At 49.7% G+C, this 15,339-nt stretch overlaps 1 protein-coding gene across 1 annotated transcript in view; it reads right to left on the reverse strand.

Annotated features, from left to right (window-relative positions):
• Window positions 1–10,812, reverse strand: part of LOC125759449 (neprilysin-1-like) — a 42,607-nt gene extending 31,795 nt beyond the window's left edge. The window contains exons 1-2 of the mRNA XM_049418234.1: window positions 10,414–10,812; window positions 2,965–3,033 (exon numbers count right to left, since the gene is read on the reverse strand). Coding sequence (XP_049274191.1) covers window positions 2,965–3,033; window positions 10,414–10,812 — 468 coding nt within the window. The remainder of the gene's footprint in view (window positions 1–2,964; window positions 3,034–10,413) is intronic.
• Between the last annotated feature and the right edge of the window lie 4,527 nt (window positions 10,813–15,339).

Raw genomic sequence — 15,339 nt, forward strand, 5'->3', positions numbered from 1 at the left:
AAATCATCTTGGCAGGGTCTTCGTTGTGCGGGATCCTGTAAATCAGGCCTGTCAGTCAGAAGGTTTACCCGATAAGTCGGCGCTTAGACGGAGGCACAGGGCGCCGCATTCGTCAAGGAGAATGAATGCTTAGGCCCGGCTGGACGAGTGAGCGTGACGGCAATTCACCAGATTGGCGGCAGTTGCGAACACCGGTCTTCGGTTTCCTCAAGGTTGTCTTACTTGTTACTGTAAAAGACGACAGCTTGCGTGCAAGAGTCTCTTGTTGCTCTTTTACGATCTCTCTTGTTATTCTCTTCGGAGTTCCATCTTGTAAAAAGAAGTAAATAAACCTCTGTCTTCACGTACGACCACTTCTTCTCTCTGCAAACGATGGGTGCGGCTACGGGGACGAGACACCAAAGGAGACCACCTAGACCCGAGCCGCAACAGCGCGAAGGAAACACGGCAGTGGTGTCGCGTCAGATCGGGAGTTCACTTGACGTGCCTTCAAAGATGGCGTCCGGAAAAATCTTGTCCTGTAAAATGTCAGGATGTCTCAAGTACACAAGAGAATCGCGTATTCTTTGCGTGTTGTGGGAAGTGCTTATTTGCTTGCTTGTCAAACTCTAAAGAAATGTAAAGACCCTTTCGCATATCATCTGTGATAATTAGCGCCGCAGTGTGGGTCGCCAAGTTTTACGCTGGGCAATGAAAAAGGAAAGTGGAGATTGCTGGTTCATTTGGCACAGCCCAAAATAATCGGATAGACAATAGACACCAACCTAAAAAGATAAGCCGTTCCATCGGGTACTTGAGGCGACGTGCCGTTTTTCCCGATGAGACTCTGCTGCGACGCGGCCTTTTCTCAAAGCTCGTCGCGGGAACTTCCGGTCTGACGTAACGCAGCTGCCGCACTTTCTGCGCGCCCTGCTTGCTCAGTTTCGATATCGCCTAGATCGGGGTTTTCAATTCCGATTATTATTATCTCAAATTACGTGTTTTTTTCTTTGGTGGGGGGGAGGGGGCGAGGGTTTAAGGCGAAACCCTTAAACGCCTCATGAAGCGCCAAACTCATCACGTGATTACGTCACCCTATGATGTCATCATTACGTCATAAATCACAACAACTGGTAACGTCTTCATGGCGTCACTATGACTTCGGAGAACGCGACGTCACATTATGGCGTCATCACATTGCATTCTCGCTTGGTCATTCGTAGGCTGTTCCCGGACGAAATGGGAAAGTACGTGAGGGGCAGAAAGCTTCCACTGCCTCCAGTCCCGGAAGCAATACGAAACCACGTTGGGCGCAAAAACATTCCGTATGGACGAGGGGGGTATTAGTACCATGGAGTGAGAACTTGGCTTTCACCTACCAGTCACCTTAGGTGAATGAATGGGAACCGTGTAACTTAAACAAAATAATATGCAAGAAATTTTCATGTCCTACTACAACTTCCCGTATGAAAAATTGCCCTGAAGCAAATGATTTAGCAAGTTAATATTGAGCGTTTGCTAATTACTCATTTCAGTGTAACTTTAGGTGCGGCGAAGTTTTTCCGCCTCGGCGTAGTTTCCATGCGAAGATTACAGCTAGGGGTGTGACTGTGAAGCATTTTTATAAAAAAATCTTTATTATATAAAACGAACATCCTGTACATTAAATTGGTATTGCGCATTATTTACTTAACGTATGTATGCTGCAGTGTTGCTTTCTCTTATACGTGTAAAACGACTGCACAAACATATAGTCTTCATGCATTATTTCCTTAAGGTATGTATGGTGCATTGTTGCTTTCTCTTGTACGTGTAAAATAACTGCACAAGCATATACTCTTCAAGAGAAACAGTGTTCGTATTTGTTTCTGATTGGCACAACTCGCCACAAATGTGGGAGAGGCCAAGCTGCCCGTTGCATTCTTCCATGAATAGCACTGCGCGTTTCCATAATCATACCCATGTGATGGACCACAAATGTGTTATAAACAATGAAGTTATAATTATAGTGGCAATATATACGCACTATATCAGGATACAACTTTAGCAGTCCGCGGCACTTTGTCCTCAAAGGCGCATGCACACGAGCCTGTACCAATCGGCGTGCACTCTATATATGCTAACATCATGAGGCGGACGGCCAGTGACCCCGCCTTCGAAGAACATTGCCGAGTGCTTCGGTCAACTGGGCAGAGCATCTCTTTACTTCTTAAGCTGCGTCCGATTGTAGGAATTGCAGTACCCCCTGTACAACCTCTTACTGTCAGGAGGCATTCCGGTTTCTATTCAGTTGGAGAATGCGCGCTGAGGCTTTCACAGCTAAAGCAAATACGAGTGAAGACAACGTGTACACACCTGGGCCATGTTTTCCAAGCACTGAGTTGCGGACTGTATCTGTGACTGAATGCCGCCTCCATCCGTGCAGTCCAGGAGCGAGGCCGACACCACCGCACGCATATTGTAGAACGTCATCCAGCCCGTGTGCAGCACCAGGTCGACGTAGCTGGACCGCTTGGCATTGTCGAGCACCGCTTTGAGAAGCAAGCCGCTGCCGTTGATCGTCAGGACGGGCTCTGTCATGTCTACGGTACGGCCAGGTAGCATGTGACCGTTAATCACCTTCAACCACTCGTCTACCGTACCGTGCCCGGCGACGTCGTTGACCAGCTTCGCCATGGTAGTGTAGTTTTGGTTCGTCCTTGGACCGGGAATGATGGCGCTAGCGGCCGTGACCATGTCGTTTGCGGTTTTTTGAATGCGTTCGGCGAACGCCGATGCCAAGTCGCTCGTCACCGATGGCGCCACGTGTGTGATGCAGTGTTTCACGTATCGAGTGGCAGCCATGCTGGCCTCCATGTCCGTCGCGGCCTCAATTTCCAGTGACAAACCGTACCGCTTGTCAGTCTTCAAGTCAGCCGTGAGGCCTAGGACAACTGGCGTCGCGAAGCCGTACTCTAGCGACATGCCTAGAAGGTACTCCAACAGGTCGAAGTCTGCGGGAAGCCTCATCGAGGGCCACTCGAAGTTGTACTTCCTGAATATGTCCAATACAACCTGCGAAGTTCAGATCGATAGCTCAGGTGCAAGCGCCCATATTTCTTTATTACGGGAGACGAAAAAATTCACCGGTAATTATTACGCTGCCTGGTGCGAATTCTTAGCGAAGCATCGTGCTCGAGCAACGCCAAATGTGTTTGAAGTTTTGGCTCTTGGCATTTATGGCAACGTAAAAATGTTGCATATTACCACAGCAACTGCCAGCGCCCAAGTGCTACGCACACCACACTGTGGATGGCAGGCGCCCTGAACCAAGCGAACGCCGGCATCCCCGTTACGACAAGCAAAGCCAGCCTCAGTGCACGTGCCAGCCCTGCATGCTCACGAGCTCCAGCCGACGAGCCAGCGCGCGTGACGGAGGAAGAAAGCGAGATCTGCCAGAAAGAAAGTCTGCCAAAACGAGACCCTCGCTATAAATGAAGGAAAGAAGGTGACTTTTAAGGGCTCGGTTTTTCCTTTGTTAAACGAAACAATAATGAGAACTAACAGACAATAATGCCAAGGAAAGTATAGGGGGTGTAATTGTAGTGATTAGGATATAAATGTAAACAAAGTAAAGTGGACGAAAAGATAACTTGCTGCCGGCAGGGACCGAACCTGAAACCTTCGAATAACGCGTCCGATGCTCTACCATTCAGCTACGGCGGCGGTCCTCCACTCGTCCACTTTATGGGGTAATATGTGCATTGATACCTAGGAGTGTTAGTGCCGAGAAATAGCACCCCCTGTACTTTCCTTGGCATTATTGTCTTGTAGCGAAGCCTTTAATGAGTAATGGGTTGCGCTCTCTATAGCCTTCTAGTGGGTCGTCCCCTTTGGCTCTTCGCGCTCGCGCTCTGAGTCCGTTTTTGTGCCTTGACTGTCGCCATTGCATATCGTCCCCGACTACCGTACAATAAACGCCTCAACAAATTGGTGGAGAGTGCTGTGCTCCTATTCGATGCCCCTGGAGCTGAGATCCCGTACCCTACCAACTACCATGCCTCAAGACGCTGCTCAGCAAACGTCTCCTTCCACAACGACCGCATGCGCCGGTGTCCCCCGCATCCGCGACCCTCCTATCTTCACCGGCGCGGCTGGGACCGATGTTGAGGACTGGCTTGCGATGTACGAGCGTGTGAGCGTACCACGCTCGGCACGAACGAGCTCAGCAGACCGGTGAGTCTTTTACGAGCTACATAGAAGACGTCCTGGACTTGTGCAAGAAGGCTGACGCGGCCATGCCTGAGTCTGACAAGATCCGCCACGTTCTGAAAGGCATCGACGACGATGCCTTCACTATGCTGCTCGCCAAGAACCCTCGTACTGTGGCCGAGGTGATCACGCTCTGCCAAAGCTACGAGGAACTGCGCCGGCAGCGACTGCTGACCATTCGACCTCCATCACGCGACGCCGATCTCGCAGGCTTCTCGGCCATTTCTGATCAGTCCGCCTTGCTCGCCGAGATCAAGTCATTCGTGTGCGAGGAAATTGCCCGCCAGTTCTCCCTACTGGCCTTTCCTCACCGCAGCATGTTGAACAGCCGTCGACCACGCTGCTGGCTCCCTTACGCCGCGCTATTCAGCAGGAAATCGCGGAGGTCATGCCGGAATACCACCAGCCCCCTCCGGCACCTGCGCCGCTCAGTTACGCGCAGGTTGTAGCCAGGTCACCCCAAGCGATTCCTGTGGCTGCCCCACTTACTTACGCCGAAGCCGTCGCCAGGCCTCAAGCCTTCGAAGCGAGTGGGCCGGCTGCGTTTGCCGACGCCATACCTAGGCCACCGATGCAGCCCGTCATGCAGTCGTATCAGCAGACGCCTCGTCCACCGCGTCCTGCTCCATGGATGGGACCTACCCCGGCGAACCGATGGCGCACTTCTGACAACCGCCCGATCTGCTTCGCGTGTGGTTGCGCCGGTCATGTCGCCCGCTATTGCAATCGGGTGCAGCCGCCTCGTGTAGCCTCAGCCATCCCCAGCCAGTCAAGCCGCCCGTATTACGATTCACCGCCGCCTATGTCACCGTCGTCTCGCCCAGCTCCATCTACCCACCGTTCGCCGTCACCACGACGCCGATCACTGTCACCGATGCGGCCACGGCCGCTCCCACGTGACCAGGAAAACTAGTCGTCGCAGTCCACGAGGCAAGGGCTGCGACGCTATCGAACTGCGAAAGCCCTCAGCGAAGCCCATCGAACGTGTTAGACGTGTTTGTGGACGGTGTGCGCGCATCTGCCCTTATTGACACTGGAGCCGCCATATCCGTTATTGACGCCAAACTTAGCCGACTACTGCGAAAAGTGACGACGCCACTTCCCGGGCTCTCCCTCCGTACAGCCAGCGCCCAAAGTATTCACCCTACAGCGGTGTGCACAGCCCGCGTCATGATTAAGGATGCTCTGTACGCCGTCGAATTGATCATAATTCCAGCATGCTCTCACGACGTCATCCTAGGATGGGATTTTCTCTCCCACCACGACGCCGTGATTCATTGCGCACCCGCCGAAATAGAGCTATCACCATTCTCTGATCTGACGCCGGCTGACAGTCCATCGTCTGTGAGCAAGGTACTCGTCAAAGACGACACCAAGCTGCCTGCATATTCGTCAACGGCGGTGTCCGTCTACTGCGCCAGTCTCTCCGACACCGTCGCCCTCCTCTCGCCATCCGACCGTGTTTGCACAAGGAAAGCCTTGCTGGTGCCCTTCGCGACCGTGCAAGTCACTCAGGGCAGCACGTGAATTTTTGTTATCAACCCATCTCCGTACAGTGTTACGTTGGTGCAAGGAGAATGTCTCGGCGGCGTGGAACCCATCGAAGACGCACAAGTTATGGACGAACCAGATGGCACGCACTGCCCCAGTTCCGGCACGCTCAGTTCTGTTACCACGTCTGGTTCATCGCCCGCTGATGTATTTGCTTCTTCCATTGCTGACAATCTTACGCCGGTCCAGCGTTCCCAGCTTCTGGACCTCTTGGAAGAATTTCGCGCTTCTTTCGATATTGCTCAAACTTCTCTCGGCCGCACGTCGACCGTTACGCATCGCATCGACACTGGCGCCCAACCACCACTGCGGCAACGTCCATATCGCGTATCTCCCACAGAACGCCGCGTAATCAACGAGCAAGTCGACGACATGCTTCGACGCGATGTTATTCGACCATCTAACAGTCCCTGGGCGTCTCGTGTCGTACTTGTTGCGAAGAAGGACGGTTCTGTGCGGCTCTGTGTGGACTACCGACGACTCAATAAGATCACTCGTAAGGACGTGTATCCACTACCGCGAATAGACGACGCGATTGACAGCCTACAAGGAGCCGAATTCTTTTCATCTATCGATTTGCGCTCAGGGTACTGGCAGGTACCTATGGCTGATGACGCTCGACCGAAGACCGCCTTTGTCACGCCCGACGGCTTGTACGAAATCAACGTCATGCCGTTTGGGCTGTGTAATGCGCCCGCCACCTTCGAGCGCATGATGGATACTGTTCTGCGCAACCTGAAATGGCACACGTGCTTGTGCTACTTCGACGACGTCGTCGTTTTCGCTCCAGACTTCTCCACGCATCTTCAACGCCTCCGGCATGTGTTGACGCGTTTGAGCGACGCTGGTCTGCAACTGGATCTAAAGAAGTGCCGATTTGCAGCACGGCAGCTGACAATGCTCGGCTATGTCGTGTCCAAGGACGGAATTCTCCCCGATCCAGCCAAACTTCGGGCCGTGACCGAGTTCCCGAAACCTACGTCCGTCAAAGAACTGCGCAGTTTCGTAGGACTGTGTTCCTACTTTCGGCGCTTCATTCGAAGCTTCGCGACTATCATATTACCGCTGACGAAGCTCCTCGGAAGTAACGGGCCCCTCCATTCGTGGTCGTCGGAGTGCGACGACGCTTTCGCAAAGCTCCGTCGTTTGTTGACGTCGCCTCCCATACTACGCCACTACGACCCTACGGCCCCTACAGAGGTACACACAGACGCCAGCGGTGTTGGCCTTGGCGCTGTCCTTGCGCAGCGCAAACCAGGGTTCCCTGAATATGTCGTGGCATATGCAAGTCGTACGCTTACTAAAGTCGAGACCAATTACACCGTCACCGAAAAGGAATGCCTGGCGATCATATGGGCCCTTACAAAGTTCCGACCCTATTTATATGGCCGCCCATTTGATGTCATCACCGACCATCATGCACTATGCTGGTTGTCGTCATTGAAGGATCCCTCAGGCCGCCTCGCCCGCTGGGTACTTCGCCTACAGGACTACGATATTCGCGTGCTGTACCGCAACGGACGCCAGCATGCTGACGCCGACGCCCTCTCGCGCTCCCCCTTGCCTGACGACGATGCCCCCTGCTCGGTACCTAATAATGTTGTTTCTTCCATCGACGTTCACACCATCGCTACCGAACAACGCAAGGATAAATGGATCGCCTCGCTGATAGACTTGCTCACTGATCCGTCGGCAACACCAACCACTCGCGCGTTGCGTCGTCAAGCCCACCATTTAACCATTCGTGACGACCTAATGCACCGACGCAACTACAACGCCGACGGCCGCCAGTGGCTACTTGTGATACCCCGCAGCCTGCGTTCTGAAATTTGCGAGTCTTTCCACTCTGATCCACAATGCGCGCACTCTGGGGTATCCAAAACTTACCACCGCATTCGACAACGATACTTCTGGCGAGGGATGTACCGCTACGTGCAGAATCGTCCGCTCCTGCCTCGATTGTCAACGCCGAAAACCTTCAACGCACGTGTCACCCGCCGGTCTACAACCATTACCTTGCCCGAACCGTCCGTTCGGGCGCGTGGGCATCGACTTGTACGGACCACTTCCTCTGACATCGGCTGTTAACCGCTGGGCCATCGTCGCTGTGGACCATCTAACGCGATACGACGAAACCGCCGCTCTCCCAGCGGCTACAGCGCGCGATGTTGCCTCCTTCCTGCTACACCGATTCATGCTGCGTCACGGTCCACCCCAGGAGCTTCTCAGCGATCGAGGCCGTGTCTTCCTGTCGGAAGTGGTCGAAGCCATTCTAAAAGAGTGCCGTGCTGTTCACCGCAAAACTACTGCTTACCACCCGCAGACGAATGGGCTCACCGAACGCTTTAACCGCACGCTCGGCGACATGCTCTCAATGTACGTCGCCGCCGATCACACAAATTGGGATGCCATTCTGCCCTTTGTCACCTACGCCTATAATACCGCCCCTCAGAGCACTACTGGTTTTTCACCCTTCTTCCTATTGTACGGAAGGCACCCGTCGCACACCATCGACACGATACTCCCATAGAAGCCGGATTCAACTGAGTGTGCGCCGATATCTGACACAGCCAGGCTTGCGGAAGGGTGTCGCGAGCTCGCCAAGACGTTTACAACGCAGGAACAAGAGCGGCAGAAGAGCATTCGCGGTGGAACCACCACTTCCGAGTCCACGTTCCTCCCTGGAGCGCTCGTATGGCTCTCGGTCCCTACCACTGCAACTGGCCTCTCTACAAAACTACTGCCGAAATACGAAGGCCCCTACCAGGTCGTCGAGTGCACATCCCCGGTCAACTACGTGATCGAACCCATCGAACCACCTTCGGACATGCGCCGTCGAGGGCGCGACATCGTCAACGTGGAGCGCCTAAAGGCCTACTATGACCCACTCATAGTGACGAGCTGTTAGGTCGCCGGACGGCTCCCTTTTCGTACCCGGGGAAATTGTAGCGAAGCCTTTAATGAGTAATGGGTTGCGCTCTCTATAGCCTTCTAGTGGGTCGTCCCCTTTGGCTCTTCGCGCTCGCGCTCTGAGTCCGTTTTTGTGCCTTGACTGTCGCCATTGCATATCGTCCCCGACTACCGTCCAATAAACGCCTCAACAGTCTGTTAGTTCTCATTATTGTTATGTTTAACAAAGAAAAAAAACGTGGCCTTAAAAGTCACCTTCTTTCAGTCATTTATAGCGAGGGTCACGTTCTCGCAGTCTTGATGCCTTCACGTTGTATGCGAGGGATTATTCGTCAGCTGCCGGATCGTAAAAACATCACGTGTTACGTGACGCCAACAGGCAGAAAAAGAACGTTCCACACTCACCGCCATGGTTGCAATCGGCGCTGACTAACACTCCTATGTTTAAACGCACATACCCCATAAACTGGACGAGGGGATGACCGCCGCCGTAGCTCAGTCGTAAAGCATCGTACGCATTATTCGAAGGTCGCAGGTTCGGTTCTTGCCGGCGGCAAGTTATCTTTTCGTCCACTTTACTGTTTTCACTTTTATATCTCAATTACTACAAATAACACCCCATATACACTCCTTGGCATTATTGTCTGTTAGTTCTCAATAATGGCGTGGTAGAAGAGTAAAATAAGAACCAGGCGTCACAAAATGCTAATTCCACAACTAGTGTGAGACACAATGCTTCCTACCCACTGTAAGGTGCTTAGCCGTAATTCTTCATCGCCATCAGCCGCATGCAGCATCAACAAAGTGCACATAATGCCTCACAGATGTGCAGCGGATACCTCGCTTATCCACAGAAAAACAAATAATGGCGTAGTGCGTGCTGTCCTACTTCACAAAAATAATTATTTATGGCGTATAGTCGATACTTTGCAAAAAGCCAAAACTTCAAACACAGTTGGCCTTGCCCCAACAAGAAGATGCGCTCAGAATTCGCATTAGGCGGTATCCTAATCATCGGGGAATTTTTTGTTCTGAAGCTGCGTTGTAGTTTTTGCAGCTTGTTCATTAAACCGCATTCACTCAGGAACACCGAACAAAAGTTGGACGTCAAAGCGACTGCCGAAGCGACAGCAGGAAGGGCGAGTGTTCCGTACTGGCCGTCACGGCTACGAGCGGCGCTGAATAACACTCCAAGGTTTGCATGCAAATAAACACCCGATAAAGTGGACGAGAGGATGACCGCCGTCGTAGCTCAATTCTCAAAGCATATGGGGCGTTATGCGAAGGTTTCATCTTCTAACAAACTGCGCGGCAGACGGGACCCAAAGAAGAAACGAAAGGGACAGACGAGCGCAGGCGAGCGCTTCCGAAGGTTGGAGGTTCGGTCCCTGCAGGCGGCAAGTTGTCTTTTCGTCCACTTTACTTTCTGCACATTTATATGGTAATTACTACAGTACAGTTAAAGCACTATCATTAACGACGTGACTTTAACCTTCATTGGCTTTATTATCTGTTGGTGTTCATTAAGGTTGTATCAACAAAAGAAGCGATATTGAAATTCTCTTTTTTTTTGGTTTGCTTCAACTGAGTATACCAATATCGACTCCTATGGTTTTATTAGCTATTGCATTCATTAGGCTGGGTCTGAGGAAGGAACATCCTCGTCGATTCATTTGGCTTCGCTTGCGACTTATGGGACTGATGCAAAAATAACTAGCTTACCTTTGTGTCCTCTCTGCGCTCTTCATAGACGTTCAGACAGTTCTGAAAGGCGGAGACGCTCCTGCGGACCGCAACCACAGGATGATTAGGAGGCGACTGCTCGAGCTTGGTGATGAGGAACGAGAGAATCCGATACTGGAGCACACGGAACTGGCCCCCGGCGCCTGGCATTGGGTACGGGTGTAGCCGGTCCCACTTTCCGCACACGTGCTCGTACATGTTGTCGCAAGGGTTGATCCTGCGGTCCACGCTGGCAGCAAGCTCCTCCGCGTAGTTGAAGCACTTCTTCGGGTGGTCGCAGTAGGGGAACGCAAGCTGAGAGAGCGGGTTGACGAGGATCCAGACGACACCATAGATGATTCCCAGTCCGATCGCGACCTTCCAATTAATGACAGCCATGATGAAGCGTAAGAACGGTGTCTACAGGCGTTCGAAGCTCTGGAATCTCGAGGATGAAAAGCCCGCGGTCGCGTTCTCTTTCGTTTTCTTTACCAATGGTGAATGCTCACTGCCGGGAATCGACAAAAGAATATTGAATATGAAGAACCGCCATGGAGGCTTCACTGCAATTAAAATATGTGACAGCCAGCTTAGAAAAACAAAAGCTATGCCCACCACTTTAATGGTGGCTTCATTTGTGAACGAAAATGTATTTTTTCGAAGACATGTTTTGCGGAATAAGACGTCAGGGGATGAAAGCCCAATAACCTATTCTTTTATTTTATTATACAGGGTGTTTTTTTAGACAATACGGATTTTCATAAAAATCCTTGTTAGTAAGCCTCTTCCAGTTTTCACCCATGAACTCTATGTCCAGGCGGAACACTTTGCCGCAGTTAAAAAGACACCGTTACCACTAATTGCCAAAAACTCGTTAATTAACTTTTTCATTATTGACTTGAGGGCAAGTATTTCTATTAGAAAGTTGTAGTGCTTGCCAATTTATGGCACACCTATTATTTAGAAATCTCAAAATTTGCACGTAGTTCGAGAAATTCACCATCGAATTGCGAGGGCGAAATCGAAAGTGATCGCATCCGGCGAGCACAAAGTGCAGCGGAACACCGGTACGACACGTGACAGGGAAGTGACGAAATTCGAATGAAGGTGCGCAGAAGCATAATCTGGTCAGAAAAATCGGCAAGCATTCTGAAATGCACAAGCAGACAGCTTATTGTTTGTGTGCTATGGGTGGTGCTTGTGTGTTTCTTTTCTAATCTATAAAGAGGCGCGAATAACTATTTCGCGTGTATGCAAGAAGCGCCGAAGTGGCAGCCCTTGAGTTTTATGCTTACCAGACAAATAAAAGGTTGATATCGGGGTTTTCTTGAGCACAATTCGAAAGAAACGGATAAGTGTCAAACAGTACGCGCAACATAAGGGGATGCGGGGGCACAAGAGAGATGAATTGCAGCTTTTCACAAAAACCTACGGCCGCGTCTCGCCTTCACTCAAATTTCGTCTCTTCCTTGTGACGGGCAGTTCCGGACTGACGTAGCAGAACGGTCGTGCTTCGTGCGCGCTCTGCGCGATCAGTTTAGTTGTCGCCCCTGACATTTGTGAAGAATATCCCGAACTACGTGCAAGATTTGTGATTTGTTAAAAGGAGGTATGCCATAAATTGGTACGCACCAGAACTTTCTATTACAAACACCTGCCCTCATGTAAAAAAATAAAAAGTGAATTAACGAGTTTTTGTTATTTAGTGGCAAAACTTCATTTTAACAGTGGCATAGCTTTTCCGCCTCGACGTGGAGTGCATGTGCGAAAACGACATGAACCTTACTGTCATAGGATTTTTATTAAAAAATCTGTATAGTCTAAAAAAAACACCCTGTATGTTTACTGCGGCCCCGAGTAGCCCGTTGGGGCCGTTGACGTTCCCGGTGCTTTTAATGGCTGTACAAATTACACGCATTCACATGGTTCAGCTATATGCACAATTGCAAGCGTGGTGCCTGATTATGATTTGTTGAAATATTCATACTAAATGTAACAGTTTCCTATCCTGTAATTTCCGTTCATTTCACTTGTTATCAGTGTGGTACATGCTGTGATAACATTTAACATCATCACGGCTTAATACTCGTATGTGAAAGTCTTCATTCTGAGAGGAAGCAAGGAAAGCGAGATGGGTCATTTTTCTCTGAATAATTTCAGACTCAATTTAGGAAAATACACGCACGTACAACGCGCGATTCAGGTGAAGGCTCAATTAACAGCTCTTTTCAAGATTTCGGGAAAGATACGTTTGATATGATCTATCGCACATAGAGATGGCAGCTCCACGAAATTACCTAGGCAAATAATGGTATTAGAGAGGATGGTGATGGGTGGCAATTCAGAGACTATCGCATAAATAGATAATGATAATTGTGTTGAGAAGCATGAAACCCCAAAGAATGTTCATTGCGTTGACCACAAGGAGGGAGTGGACTCGATAAAAATAGTACCACAACTAACTGCGATGAAACGCACTAACGGACTGTAATGAAGTTTCAGGATATCTGTAGCGTGGTAACCGGTCAGTAATGACGTAGAGCACAAAGCTTCGTAGAAGGTCGTCGCTCTCGCGCGACTAAGACTATCCGCGCTCTACTTTCCTTCTCTTGAAGTATTGTCTAAACGATATACTGCAACACTGCAATCGCTGAGGCCTCTTTATTTGATTAACCGTGCAGACGTTGAAATGCGTATATGGATGGATGGATGGATGCGTATATGTACCTATAAATGTGTGTATTTAGGTGAATGTATGTGCATTATGCATTGATTACTTGGTCTCAAAATCAAATTACGTACCCCATCCCTTGTGTGGGACTGTCAATTGGGGACTGTTTAAGCAAAGAACTAACTGAACTGAACATTATGCAAGCGTAAAATCGTTGATGATATATCTATCTATCTATCTATCTATCTATATATATATATATATATATATATATATATATATATATATATATATATATATATATATATATATATATATATATATATATATATAATTTAGTGGCCGCGTTTCAGCTTTTCCGTTCATGTGTACGAGTTCAAAAAGAGCGCTAAAACGACAGGACGAAGGACGGACCCGACCATGGTGCTGACTAACAAACAAATGCGTCATAGATTTAGTTGTTAGTCAGCACCGTGGTCTGTGCCGCTTCATCGTCCTGTCGTTATGTAAATTAGCAATATACATGAGTAACTAGAAATCTAATTGCACTTCGGAACCCAGATTCTAAAGGTAAACAAATAACGCTTGTAAGTTCATCGCTTTTGAAGAATAAACGCCAGGCCTGCGCGAAACGCGCAGCACAGACACAGCGAAAGCGGGAAGAGCGGCCTCTATAGAGCCCGTTCTAAACTCTCGTGGGGTAACTAATACAAGTGCACCTGCATGGGATCCACTAGGCCATTAGTCATAATTTTTGTGAGGTAGGGAAGCACCCACTATGCCGTTATTCACCATCCTGCAGATAAGTTAGGTACCCGCTACACATCTGCAAGACATTTGTGCACTCTGTTGATGTTGTGGCTGATGAAGATGAATAATTATGGCTCAGAATTTTCTAGATGGTGCGAATCTTTAAAGAACACACTCGTTACGCAATTCGCATAGTGTGTCGACTGGTTGTTATTTTAAACTTCTACCACGCTATATTTCATATCTTAACGCGACATCTTGCCGGAAATGAGGTGTGTGTAGGGTATTTCTGCAAAGGGGTTTCAAGCACCAGTGTGACTCTCTTGTAGAATACTCGACTCCGACGCAAAGGGCCCTAGTTGAAATGCCGTCCTGATGAGATGTTTTTTCTCATTTTGCTCGAAAGCAGTTACGGACACACTAGACCACCATGGCGGGGCTGGCTAAAAGCAAATACACTAGTGCATCTAAAGTAGGTGCATGCTAAATAAACCGTGACCGATAAAAGTATTCCGGAGTTCCTCAACACAACTTCGCTCATAATGATGTCTGCCTGGCCTGTAAAATCCCAGAAGGTTTTGGGGCAGGGAATATATGATCGAAAATTGGAGGAAGAAACGCTACGAGTTTTGCAAATTAATAGCAGTCGGGTTCGCACTTGGGCTCCTTGTTTCACGTTTACCAGGAGAAAAACATTGCTAAAAGGCCGTACGAAGGAAGGACACAGACCACGGCGCTAACAACCAATTGTGTGTCACGTTTGGTTGTCAGTCAGCGCCGTGATTTGTGTCCTTTGCTCGTCCTATGGTTTGAGCGCTGTTTTGACGAAGAAGCTCTTTAGGCGGACCATAGAAAACGTTGGTGTGTATAAGTGTGTACAAAAACTAATATCGTGAATGGGTATGTGGCACCGAAATTGGACAAATCCCAATACTAACCGCCGGTCCGCTAAAAATGAAGAGGGCAACAGACGGGCTGCAAACACCAAAGAAGATATCTATAGAGACGTGTACCTGTAAATGGGAAAAGCACTAATAAACCCTCGGGATTAATCCAGTGATAAATACCGTGACCGCACGTTTCGGCTACGCTCAAGCATCTGTGCGGAGTGTTTCAGCGGTACGTTTGGGAAGAGAATACAAGGGAACGGCAAAGGCAACGGCAACTGCGACAAGACCCCGAAGCGATGGAAGCCCTACGCCACAGACGACGTGCCTCCAGATCAAGGGGAGGTGCGAACGCTCGGTTTCAGCGCAATTTCTGTTTCTTGAGTTTGCGACTGTGCGTGGTTTACATGGAACCCCTCTGCGCTTGAGAAGGCAACTTGACACAACCTAGCATGATCCAGCAAAAACCTTGAAGGGACCTTGAAGAAACGCAGCATCACCTAGCTAAAGCCTAATAACACCCTAGAAGCAACCAGATTACATTCCTTTATTGCCAGCTTCGCTCTTTCAAGCCTTGCGCGACTTAGTGCTAGCTTCGCCATTTATTTTAGACTCGGG

The sequence above is a fragment of the Rhipicephalus sanguineus genome, chromosome 8, assembly GCF_013339695.2.
Source record: "Rhipicephalus sanguineus isolate Rsan-2018 chromosome 8, BIME_Rsan_1.4, whole genome shotgun sequence".
NCBI classification, from domain to species: domain Eukaryota; kingdom Metazoa; phylum Arthropoda; class Arachnida; order Ixodida; family Ixodidae; genus Rhipicephalus; species Rhipicephalus sanguineus.